At 40.6% G+C, this 12,974-nt stretch overlaps 1 protein-coding gene across 1 annotated transcript in view; it reads left to right on the top strand.

Moving 5' to 3' along the window:
* LOC139578540 (PR domain zinc finger protein 5-like) overlaps positions 1 to 12,974 on the top strand; it is a 59,027-nt gene that overhangs the window by 20,512 nt on the left and 25,541 nt on the right. Inside the window, exons 12-13 of the mRNA XM_071406265.1 lie at positions 8,414 to 8,574; positions 12,844 to 12,937. Of these exons, the coding sequence (XP_071262366.1) occupies positions 8,414 to 8,574; positions 12,844 to 12,937 (255 nt within the window). The remainder of the gene's footprint in view (positions 1 to 8,413; positions 8,575 to 12,843; positions 12,938 to 12,974) is intronic.

Genomic DNA, 12,974 nt, shown 5'->3' with positions numbered 1-12,974 from the left:
CTGAGGAACTATGAGGAACAATATTTTATTTGGAACACATCCTTAAGCCTTACAGGTTAAATCTAGTAAAGTAGCATCAACTTCAATTTTCATGAACTTCAATTTTTTGGCTCTTCCCTGATGTGTTTATCTTTTTTCTTTGGAGTCTTGATGAACTCAGGCTGGGTTATTCTTTGACTGTAGCAGTTTCCCCTCTGTAGTGGCTTGCGTTTATATCTGATATAGAATAACAGTAGAAGCTTTAATTTTTATTCATTTTAAATGTGAGGTTTACAGGGTGTCGCCATATTGTGTCAGCATCCAAGGGGCTACCAACTCAGGTCTACCGGCCGGCTTTCTCTCGGGGTAAACGCTTTTGTCCCCTGAGACCACTGGGCATTCCCAAAACATATGTACATAGGTCCCGACGGAACCAAGACTGAACTGATTACCGAGATTATGGAAGCGGCGATATGGTGTATAATACAATTTTGGAATGAATTAATAAGTTAACTGGTGAGATTCTTTTTTTAATGATGAGAAAACATTGTTCTATGTCACCTTCCAGTTCAACTGTTCTCCAAAACCTAGGAGTTCTGTTCCAGATGGAAGTGACCGCAGGTGTCGGACGAGTTAAGTTTGGAGTAGAGAGTGGAGACCAGTCCAACAGATTTGGGAGTATTCAAAAGAGTCTCAACCATGGGATGGGTGGCAACAAGGGAATCCCAGGGTACTGCGTGTGCTTTTAGATCCGAGCGGAGACTAAGCAACAACAAAAAAGGAAGTCACTGGGAGATTATATGATTCTTTGAGGTCTTGAAAAGTTCCAAGACCGAAATGATCAAAGATGTCACTGAGGGTGAAAATATTTCTACTAGACCATTGAGGAAAAACAAAAGGTTTGAGCCTGATAAGATTAGGTTATTGTTCCATAATGGAGAATGGCTGTGAAAAGGGAATGAGATCATGACATCATGAGATGTCTATTGGCCTGTCTCCACACTTCGACTGCATTAGCTATTATTGGACCCATTCAGAGACAGATGTTTGTTTAACCTTTTAACTTTAAGTGTTTGAGACTTGAACAGCCCTATCAAGATATTTTGGTGTTTAGAGTAGTTACGATGTAGAATATTGATTTCGCCTTCCTACAAGAGACCCATTTGACAGCCAATGATATCAATAGATTTCAGATTTTTTTTTAAATAAGACAATAGCGTACTCTTGTGACCCCCCCCCCAAAAGACAAAGGGTGTTATGATTGTAATTAACAGGAAACTTCATATGAAGGTGGGGGTCTCTGGGGGAGACACAGAAGTATGGTATTATAATGCCTCTGTTGCTATTAATGGCACTAAATCATGTTTTTTGTCCTCCATTTATGCACCAAATTCTTTTGATGAATCGTTTTAGACTTCCCAAATTTTGACTGGCAATAAGGATTTCTTACAGGTTAATGCACAACCAGGGGTAGACCCACATACATTATGGGAAGTAGCTAAGTGTTGCAAGAGAGAAATATTTGTAATTCCTCATCACATCAGATTAAAAAACACAACCTTTAGATTTCTTCATTAGAGAGGGAAATAGCGGGTCTAGAGTTGATGCAAAAGTCTAACTATACTGAAGATGGGGCGGCAGGTAGCCTAGTGGTTAGAGCGTTGGACTAGTAACCGAAAGGTTGCACAATCAAATCCCTGAGCTGACAAGGTAAAAATCTGTCGTTCTGCCCCTGAACAAGGCAGTTAACCCGCTGTTCCTAAGCCATCATTGAAAATAAGAATTTGTTCTTAACTGACTTGCCTAATTAAATAAAGGTTAAAAAAAAATGGGAAGATAGAACTCACCACATTTAAAATTGAGCCTAAGATGGTGACTAGTTCTAGGGCTGAATTTATTAATTTGAAAACAAGACTATGAGAATGTGATAATGTGACTAATGAGAATGTGGATAGACTGAGTAGGCACAAGGAAACTGAAGGAAACTGAAAAAAAGTCATCTATTGATGTCATTAGGAACAATAACGGTGAACTTTGTACCCTTCCCTCCCAAATTAATCATACTTTCACTACTTTGTATTCCAATCTGTTTACCTTGGAGTTTCCTGAAGACTCTAGGAAGAGGTTATCTTTGAAGATGTTATCTCTTTTAAGTTCCTTGGAACTTCCTTCCCTTTCTGTTAATCAAATCAGTCTATTAGATGCCCCCATCTCCTTGGCAGAACTGAAGACTGCCTTAGATTCAATGTCAAAATCCAAGTCGCCAGGGTTGGATGGTATCCCTCCTAAATTATTGTTGGCTGTGTGGGATTTAGTCTGATCTGTATTACTGGACTCAATCAGCCACTCGCTGGAGATTGGGAATTTCCATAGGGGACCAAAAACACCTCTTATTTCCTTGCTATTGAAAGGTGGAAAGGACCTGCTTGATTGTTTAAGCTACAGGCCCTTATCAATTTTGAACTTTGATTTTAAACTTTTTGTGAAGGTCTTGTCAAAAAGATTAGAGACTTGCATATCATCATTGATTAATCCTGACCAATCAGGATTCATAAAGGGTTGGTTGGCCTCGGACAACATACGTACTATTCCATATTATAAACTCTGCTGTCCTGATTAGATATAGAGAAGGCATTTGATGGTGTGGAATAGGGGTATTCATGGACTGTTTTGGAACGTTTTGGTTTCGGTTGATCATTTATTAGTGTGATCCGTACCCTATATATCGACCCCACTGGCCGTATCCAGACTGGCCATTCCGCCGCCCCAGAGTTTGTCCTAAAAATATCCACAAGACAGGGTTGTCCTCTGAGTTATGGCCTATTTGCCCTTTCATTAGAACCGCTAGCCCAGGCCATTAGGCAAAAATATTAACATATTGCCTATTAAGATCAAAGAAACAGTGTCACGTTCCTGACCTGATTTCATTTGTTTAGTCTTTGTTTAGTTGGTCAGGATGTGAGCTGGGTGGGTGTAGTCTATGTTATGTGTTTCTTTGTTTAGGTTTGTCTTATTGGCCTGATATGGTTCTCAATCAGAGGCAGGTGTTTTACGTTGTCTCTGATTGGGAACCATATTAAGGTAGCCTGTTTTCACTGTTGGTTTGTGGGTTATTGTTCCTGTTCTTGCGTTCATCTGTTTTTGTGTTCTCTAGTTCGGGACTGTAGCTTTGTTGGGTTTTCGTCTGTTTATTGTTTTGTTCATTATAGAAAAATTATTCTAATAAATATGGATACATACCACGCTGCGCTTTGGTCCTCCTCTCCTTCTACCGACGGAAGCCATTACAAACAGTCCACCATATCTCCCTGTACACTGATGACATCTTACTATATTTGTCCGATGTCTTTAATTCTATACCACACGTACTTGACCTCTTTAAGGATTTGGCTTTTTCTATGGCTATAAAATGAAATGGTCCAAGTGTATCTTAATGCCTCTAAACCCCACAGCCAAACAAGTCACATTACCCTCTTTACCTATCACTTTAGAATATAAGTGATTTACATACCTGGCCATTCAAATTCGATCCAATTTGCAACTCATGATGAATGAGAAGAAAAAATAATGATATTGGGAAAAAAAGGTTTTGGTTATAAAAATGAATGTCCTGTTTTCAATGCTTCCACTTCCTCCCCCATCTTCATTCTTTAAGGACATGGATATCTTGAGGATAATGGGGAAACGTCAGAGAATTAGTCTCTCCAACTTATAATGCCCCAAAAAGTTTGGAGGGTTCTCTCTACCTTTAAACTCTGCTATGGGGCATTTCAGCTGAGGTCACTGAGTATTTGGCTTGACTCTTCATCTGATGTGCCTTGGTGGAAAATAGAGGAGTCCAAGTCTCACGTAATTAGAATACTGCACCTTCCTTATTCTGGGCTAAAGCATAAAACTGCCTAATCTTTTATGGAATATATTGTAAAAAAAAAAAAGAATACATTGACTGTATAGTACCAAACCAAATCAATAATTGTCTGGGCACAACTTGTAATTTTCAAGAGTTATCTCCTATTTGAAATACAATTTAATTTAATTTGGCTCTATACCCTTTACATTCCCTCCTTGGTCTAAGCAAGGTGGTCATGTTTTGAAGGATACCTGCAAGAGGTTCGTTCCTTTCAAGATCTGAAAGAGTCATATTCTCTCCCTTGTTTTTACTATTTATTGTTTTATTTTTTATTTTATTTTTTTATCTCAGACTCTGTACAGCATTGAAAACCTATGGGGTATCATGGGACACCAAACCAGGCTCCCACTCTTTATTGAAATGATTTCCATGTCCAGGGAAAGACGGAATGGTGTCCTCACTGTATGATAGGTTAGTGACTCATAATATAAAAATCTGCCTGTTCTGAAGGTCTGGGAGAAGGACCTACAAATGCAGAGTTTTGAAGGGATTGGACTACAATATAGGGAAATATTTTTGCCTCTTCTAAGATCCTTGCCCATAACTGTATTCATTTTCAATTTACTAACAGGTTTTAGTTTACCCCAGAGCGAAAGTTCAAGATGAAGCCTATGGATAGTGATTTATGTAATAAATGTACCCAATCTGAGGTGGGCAATTATATGTTTATGTTTTGGAGCTGTGTACCAGTGAAGTCTCTTTGGGTTAATTTAGTTAATATTTGAATAGTTATTCTTGGCAGGAGCCTACCTGTTTGCCCAGCCCTCCTCCTACTGGGTTGCAGCCCTAGCATTCAGTTATCTTATGAAGAGAGGCGGATTGTTATGGCTGCAATAACAGCAGGAAGAAAACCGATTCTAAGGAGTAGGTTTGAACCGGGTATTGCCCTTTGCAGATGTTGGTTGCTTATGAACTTGGACATTGCACAGCTGGAAAGATTCACTGCCAGACTGTGTGGGGCCAAGCCCGAAACTCTGGTCAATTGGTCACATGGTATCTCCCACTTGCAAGAGCTAATTTAACAACAATGTTTGGTTGTGCGGATGGAAGATAGCATTGCCCTGCTCGGTCTTTAATCTATTTTCCTATGTGGCTCTGGGTTGGTAGCCTTTGAGAATTATATTTAAATAGATCGATTTGAATTTGGAAATACTGAAACATATTTGTCTTTAATCTGTTTAGCCTTTTTTTTAATGTATTTTTTAAATATTTTTTTTACATTTATTTTGTTTTCTTCCTATTGAACTGTACATATTTGTATTGTATCTTGATACTGTAATTATCTAGGACATGCAAGAAAAACAAATATTATTGTTCACAAAAATCAACCTGCAAAATTGCTGAAATAAGTGAATACTGAGATTAACTGACACAGACATGGAGTATATTTACATGCACACTAATAATTCGATAGTAAACTGATTATGGCAGTAGGCCGAGTATGGCATTACTCACGTAAACACCTTACTCTGCTTATCTTAATCGCCATAAGGTCATAATCGAAGTAAGCATATGCTGATTAAAACACCTGGGTTTCTAAACGTTCTTTTGAGTTGTTAGGACATGTAGACACCTTAATCAGAGTTGCATAGGTGTATTTGATCTGCGCATGTGCTAGCATCAGCAGCGCGAGCTTCCCTATTTAGCATTATTAGGGAAATCGTTATTTTTGCAAAGCATGTAGCGGTGCGTGGGTAAAATCACTGCAGTAGCGGTGCGTGGGTAAAATCACTGCAGTAGCGGTGCGTGGGTAAAATCACTGCAGTAGCGGTGCGTGGGTAAAATCACTGCAGTAGCGGTGCGTGGGTAAAATCACTGCAGTAGCGGTGCGTGGGTAAAATCACTGCAGTAGCGGTGCGTGGGTAAAATCACTGGTGAAGCCAAGCCAGAAAAAAAAGCGATATTACAACCTATGTGTTTTCTCTATAACCTGTTAGTTCATATGCCTTGCAACCGTGATACTGTAAATAGGCCTAAAGGCAGAGACAATAATATATATATTTTACCATTATTTAACTAGGCAAGTCAGTTAAGAACAAATTCTTTTTTACAATGATAGCCTACCCCGGCCAAACCCAGACGACGCTGGTCAATTGTGCGCCGCCCTATGGGACTCACAGTCACGGCCAGATGTAATGCAGCCTGGATTCAAACCAGGGACTGCAGTGAAGCATCTTGCACTGAGATGCAGTGCCTTAGACCGCTGCGCCACTCCAAAGCCCGAAATAAGAAGACACAGTGGCAGAATTAATTCAACCACACCTTTGTTTCATCACAAAACCGGAGAGCAACATCTATTCTGTGAAGTCCACAAAGCATATAGCATGTAACAAACAGTTACATGACCTACAGCCTGGTCAAGAAAGTTCATGTTTCCTACATCTTCAGACTACTACACTTCTATTGATTTAGAACCACGGAGAGTTACTGAAAGTCACAAAGGAAACAGGAGCTGCCTCCACTATTTCAGCACTATTTCAACATCAAAACACCTATGCTTAGTCTAATACAGTGACAACTAAAAGCTACCAAAAACCATTTAGTCCAATCAACGTAAGCTAAATATGATGTGGCTTTCCATGGTTCTGATTTGTGTGTGTTGTGTGTGTGTGTTGTGTGTGTGTATTGTGTGTGTGTGTGTGTGTGTGTGTGTGTGTGTGTGTGTGTGTGTGTGTGTGTGTGTGTGTGTGTGTGTGTGTGTGTGTGCTCGCGTTCGTGCAAGTAGAAAAAACATGTTGACTCACCCTACTTGTAGAGAAACGCCAATGCCATCCTCCTCTCTTTCATGTTGAAGAAACAGTCTATGACTGTAATAGAGTACAGTCTTTTATTTTTTGTTGTCCTAGCCTACCTGGCTAAAATGCTTGCTCGCTAACTTAACTTCCTTTCATGAGCAACGTTAGCTAGTTAACACTAGTATTCTACATCTAGCTACATATTGAACTTTCATCCTCTCAGTCCAGGGGCACTATGTATTTTATGGTAGGATCAGAATTGCCGTTATAATCATTGGCCAGTATGGAGAATTAAGTAAAAACACAAGTTCAAATCTCGATCTCCATCCATGGCTAATTTAGGAAAGGGACAATTTTAGCTAGCTGGGCCAGCCACCGGAGGACAATAACACAACAAGACACAACAATTCAAGTTGTTTATGTCTATTTAAATATTTCTCTGTGATAGGAGTGAAGCCAAATCCAAGCTGGCATGTCTTGACACTTTTTGTTGGTGCGGCAGGTCCATTAACAGTTGAGCTCTTTTTATTATGGGAGGCCAAATACTCGCTGGCTTTCCTTGCATTCACTACTGCGGGCGGCAACAATGTCATACTCTTTATGACCAGACCGCATCAGATAGATGGCCTACACGTACAGAGACAGAGGGGCTCTGTTTCGCTCGCTCTGATGCTTTCTCCGGTGAGATACATTCAGCCTCTTGCGAATTGAAGGACAATTATGACAACACAGAGACAACATTTCTTGGTACATTTTTGGGGGGAAACCTGGCTTCCCTTGGCATCAATGAATACACGCCACTGACCGTATGCATGTGACCAATACACTTTGATTTGATTTTACCTTTAAAGTAGGGTCAAATGTCACTCTGTGTTAATCCCTCCACAGAATACCCCTTCATCTCATAATCAGTCATGTTTGTGAATGACTTAAAACCTCAGCATTAATGAAGTCTGTGTTTGGTTGAGTACCTGACTTTAATAGTAATGGAGGGAATGGTTTTATTTGACTACTAGAGCATTAATGGACACAGGCCTCTACTTGTGTCCTACTTTATTGTGCTGACCATCATGTTCATTCTTCGTAATGGGAGAATGAACACACGCTTGGGGCCAAGGCTCACTCTGCCAAGCATACACGCTCTCCAAACCACTCGATGGAAACCAACCCACTGATCCCTCTATAATGGAAAAAGGCACTTTTCAACAAAAGCCTCTGTTGTGTGGAGTCACTGAGTTAAGGCGTAAATAATAACACCATGCTATAGTCTATATGGCTCTGGTTTGAGAACTGCTGACAGTTGTGCTTTTGTTTAATGTCAGAGTGATGTCTGGTGTTTTTAATGTTTTTAAGTGAATGAAAAATGTAAGTGTTGGTTGGTGTTTTTTATTGCTGTGAAATAAGAGACCCATTCGAAGAGCAAGCAGCTCTATATGATCAGCGTCCGTCTGTTTCTGTCCTCTCCTTCAGTCTGGGTTGCTATGGATGCAAGATCATTTTAGAAAAAGGGTACAAGGTAAAAGTAAAAAAATAAGTACAGTCCAGATAATTTGTAAAGAAAATTGCAGGGAGCAGTAATGTAACACACAATGTTCTTTAGCCCATACAATTGGCCTGGAGAAATTGTTTTCAGGCCTACTGTGAGTGATGGTTATGCTTTCACAGATACAACAATGGATCCCTCTCTTTCTTGTCATTCTCCCCAGAAAATAAGAGGGTGCAGAAATGAGAGTGACAGAAAGTTGCTCTTTCTTTACTGTGTTGGGTTGGTCTTTTGTCATTTCTGAAGGTGAGAGGACATTCAAGTGTGACCAGTGTGACGCCACGTTCAAGAGAAAAGACACGCTCAACGTGCACATCCAGGTGGTGCACGACGGACACAAGAAGTACAAATGTGACCTGTGTGAGAAGGCCTTCGTCACCCCCTCTGTTCTCAAGAGCCACAAGAAGGTGAGTTCAGCCAGTCTTACGTACTGTAGAGCCCAGTCCAGACATTGTCATTCTCTCCTAGAGCAAATCCTCTTTCAAAATAATTATCCTGTATGTTTGTGTTTTTTCCTACATTTCGTATGTAAGAATGTCCTTCAAATGTTAAAGGATAGGTTCACCCATTTTGAATGTTATATTGTTTTTGTGTATCTCTGAGTGATGTTCTATCGATTCCCTGGGTCATTTCATGTTTTCATGTGTATCTGAGTTATAGGGGTTCAAGCAGGTAGAAATATGGCCAGTATTACATACCACCATGGTAAGGTCTCTATTACTACACTGGAAGTTAATAAGAATACGACTTTTATATAGCGAAAAACATCTATCATACATGTCAGATTTCAATACTGGCCGATGTCTTCTCTCAAATGAGCCATTGAACATACTTTTTAGATATTATTTTTTATTATTTTTTATTTAACTAGGCAAGTCAGTTAAGAACAAATTCTTATTTTCAATGATGGCCAAGGAACAGTGGGTTAACGGCTTGTTCAGGGGCAGAAAGACAGATTTTTACCTTGTCAGCGCGGTTACAAGTCCAACGCTCTAACCACTAGGCTACCTGCCACCCTGGAGATAGAAAGGAGATAGAATTAGAAAACAAATCAAATTTTGATAAACTCACATATTTATTGGGTGAAATACCAGTGTGCAATCACAGCAACAAGATTTATGACCTGTTACCACAAGAAAAGGGCAACCAGTGAAGAACAAACACCATTCTAAATACAACCTATATTTATGTTCATTTATTTTCCATTTTGTACTTTATCTATTTGCACATCATTACAAAACTGTATATAGACATATGACATTTGAAATGTCTTTATTCTTTTGGAACATTTGTGTTTACTGTAAAAAAAAATGTTATGGTTTATTTCACTTTGGTTTATTATCTATTTTACTTGCGTTGGCATTGTAAACATATGTTTCCCATGCCAATAAAGCCCCTTAAATTGAAGAATTCAATAAATCAAGGAACGTATAACGCCCCACCCAGCAGACTGTTGACCAATCGCGTTCACGTTGTCATGCTGCGTCACGCGGTTGCTCAGCTAATCGTCACACAATAACATTCTCAAAGTCGGTGTATATGTTGAGAAACGTGCCTATTGTCACGATTCCAAAGCTGTACGGTACTACAAATGGCGAGTTAATTATCTCCAACCTCGGAAAAGATTTGTAACGTTATACTTCTTGTTGATAAAATTCGTGCTAATGTTGAGTTTTTGAGCTAGCGCCCAATAGACCTCATTCACGGAGGGCGGTCCTTGTCCCAGAATTGTCCAGAATGCACCGGTGTCCCCATTGACGTAACACGGGCAACATTCCCATCTCCTCAAAATTATATCTGCCGTTGCGAATGTTAGACTCCACTCTGAGGCACATCGATATGCAGGTTGAACATGGTGAGATTGTAGACTCCTAAACTGATAGTCCAGTTTGTTTAGGCGATTGTACAGCTAACCACGTCACATGCTGATATTGTCTTTGGTTTTATTGTGTAGCTACGTTTGCTAACTTACTAGCTAGCCAGCTCATAGAGAGATCATTGCATTGTGGATTTTGTAGTCGACTTGAGCTGCAACAGATTTCCACGATGAATTTCCATGTTGCTACCAACCTTATTTATAACGCCAAAAGGAAACATTTGTTCACAAAAAATGTTGTTCTCACATATTAGTGTTAACACTGTAAATTAAAATGAGTGGTTTTGGGTGGATTTTTCTTTTAAAGAAAAGTAAAGGAAATTTACATTGATGTTTTCTTGTGATCTCTCTTGTATGCTGGACCGGAACTAGGCTACAGTATATAGTCATCCTCCACCATTGTTCCCCATGCAGCCCAGGAATCATCCGGTCTCTGTTTGTCAATTACACATGGCATTTAATACATTAGCTCCACAGGGTTTCAAAGCACAGGACAGATTCCCAGAGCAGATTCCCAGCCTCAATCTGACATTGTCTGCTTGGTTTATGGATCAGATTGAGACCAAACAGTTTCTTGGCACACGGCAAAAGAAACAAATCAAACATAACATGGCTTTAGTACAGTAGGACTGAAAACAGACAGGCACATGAGTTGTCTCTCGGTCGGTCGGTGTTCAGAGACTGGAGACTGCTGAGAGAGTGCTCGGTTCTGGCAGTGATTAAAGACAGGTAGCTGAGCTCAGAAACCTGGCTGGGACTGAACACCAGGTCCGGGTCCCAAATGGCACCCTGTTTCCTTTGCAGTGCACAACGTTTAACCCAGGGCCCTGGTCAAAAGAGCCTAAACCTCTGGTTAAAAGTAGTGCACTAAATATGGAAAATGGTGCCATCTGGGACACAACCCAGAACTCTGACTGGGGATCTGGGGAAAACATGGAGTACATAGTGCTCTGTGTGCTGTAGTATACTATACAGAGGACAGTCTTTATCCTCCATTTCCTATTCCACTCATGGCAAGAGACTATGGATCGTCTTGTTCCTGTCATCTGCGTTTGTTTTCCTCCAGGTGCTTTTGTCAGTGTGCTGTCTGGGTGTCCTCTCCGCTGCCAGGTTGATCTGAAAATGAACAGTAATGATGTGTTTCTCTGGCAGCCCTAGTTTAGTCTTCCTCTCAGAACACCCTTAAATTGTCGTAATCATTCTTCTTAAAGGCAGAGATGTGTGTACATGGAGCATTTGTTTTCTCTGTATCCGCTGTGCGGTGTGTGTGCAATACCTGTACAGTACCTGTACATTGTTTATTCTGCACTGCATTTGTTTGTGTTTGTTTTGTGTGTGAAAAAATGATGGAGGTGTTAGCCAAGTTATTAATGTCACATCCGTACTATTCATATTAAAAGGATGATGTAATGGTTATGTATAACCCCAATACTTTCCCAAGGTCTGTTTTGGAACATAATGTTCCCCAGTGAAAAATATGAAGCCTTTTATGAAGTAAGAATACAAAAAACAAACCAAACAACTGTACATTGAGGCATCTGGGAGACATCTGTCCGTGTTTGTGTGTCTCTGAGAGAGGGAGAGTGAGGGAAAGGGTTTATGTAACCTAATGCCAATAGCGATGGGGGGATGGAGAGAAGAGGATGGTGGAAAGGAAAGGTTGTATTCCTGTCTGTATTGTTGTACTGCTGTTTAAACTGTCACACAGAATTTGAGCTTCTAATAGTTGTGTTTTATTCTGGGGAATTTACATCAGGCCAGCAGCAGAATTACCATACTTACCTTTCAGCAGGAAGAAAGAGAAATAAATAAATAATGAGAGAGAGGAAGTCAAGGAGAATGAAGGAGGAGAGAGGGAGGGTGAGAGACATTTAGCCTTGCTGAGGGGTGCAGCACGCTCCTCTTTTTGCGCACATTTTCTGCTGTGTATACATACAGTGCCCGTCAATGGACCTCCGAGAAAAGACTGACCTGAGTGTGTTTGAGAAGCGAGGACAGGAGGAGGGAGAGGGCAGGTCGAGGAGGGGAAGAGGAATGCAGGCAGAGCAGATCCCTCTGGTCTCCACCCTGCTCCTCACCCTCAACCTCCTGGCTCTTTGACTCTAATGATAGGCCTGCTGAATCGTTTGGATTCTTTAATCCAGCTTTCCGCAGAGAGACTGAAACCACCCTAAAGTCAGCCTGTAGAGTTCCAATTGGAGAGCTGGAGAGTTCTCACTGGAGAGCTGTAGAGTTCAGAGCCTGTAGAGTTTCCATTGGAGAGCTGTAGAATTCAGAGCGTGTAGAGTTCCAATTGGAGAGCTGTACAGTTCATATGAACACCAGTGTTTAGTAGCAGTGTCTAGCTCTATCAGCAGCATGCAGATTCCTGCCTAGCACCAGGGAGGTCTGGTCCCTCAGTGGGCACTCCCAGTGCTGAACAGATCTCTGGTTAAATGACTGACATCAAATATTTGTCAGAAGACCACCCTTGAATACACCCTGAAAGGGGGTCGGCTTTGAGGCTTTGTAGCTTTTGAGTGACAATATATATTAAACAACTTTGACAGCTTATCCAACACTTTATTTAAAAAACGTTGTAAATGGCATATAACCATAGGGCATTTAACTGGAATGGAACCTTTCAAAGTTTCTTTGTTTAGTATCCAAGAGTTTTAGCAGAGCTCATAGTATTCAAGTGGTGGGTATGCTCTAGCAGTGATCATCATGTGCTTTGTAATGAGGGAAAGATGTACCACTGAATGTTACAATTGTCTTTCCTAAATACCAACAATATGTTTTCTGATCTTTGCCGTACCAGACCCACACAGGGGAAAAGGAGAAGATCTGCCCATACTGCGGACAGAAGTTTGCCAGCAACGGCACTTTGAGGGTCCACATCCGCAGCCATACAGGTCAGTGGCCCTGCCATAACAAGACAAGTTCAAATAT

Source organism: Salvelinus alpinus, chromosome 6 (assembly GCF_045679555.1).
Source record: "Salvelinus alpinus chromosome 6, SLU_Salpinus.1, whole genome shotgun sequence".
NCBI classification, from domain to species: Eukaryota; Metazoa; Chordata; class Actinopteri; order Salmoniformes; family Salmonidae; genus Salvelinus; species Salvelinus alpinus.
This window is presented reverse-complemented; position numbering and strand designations above follow the sequence as displayed.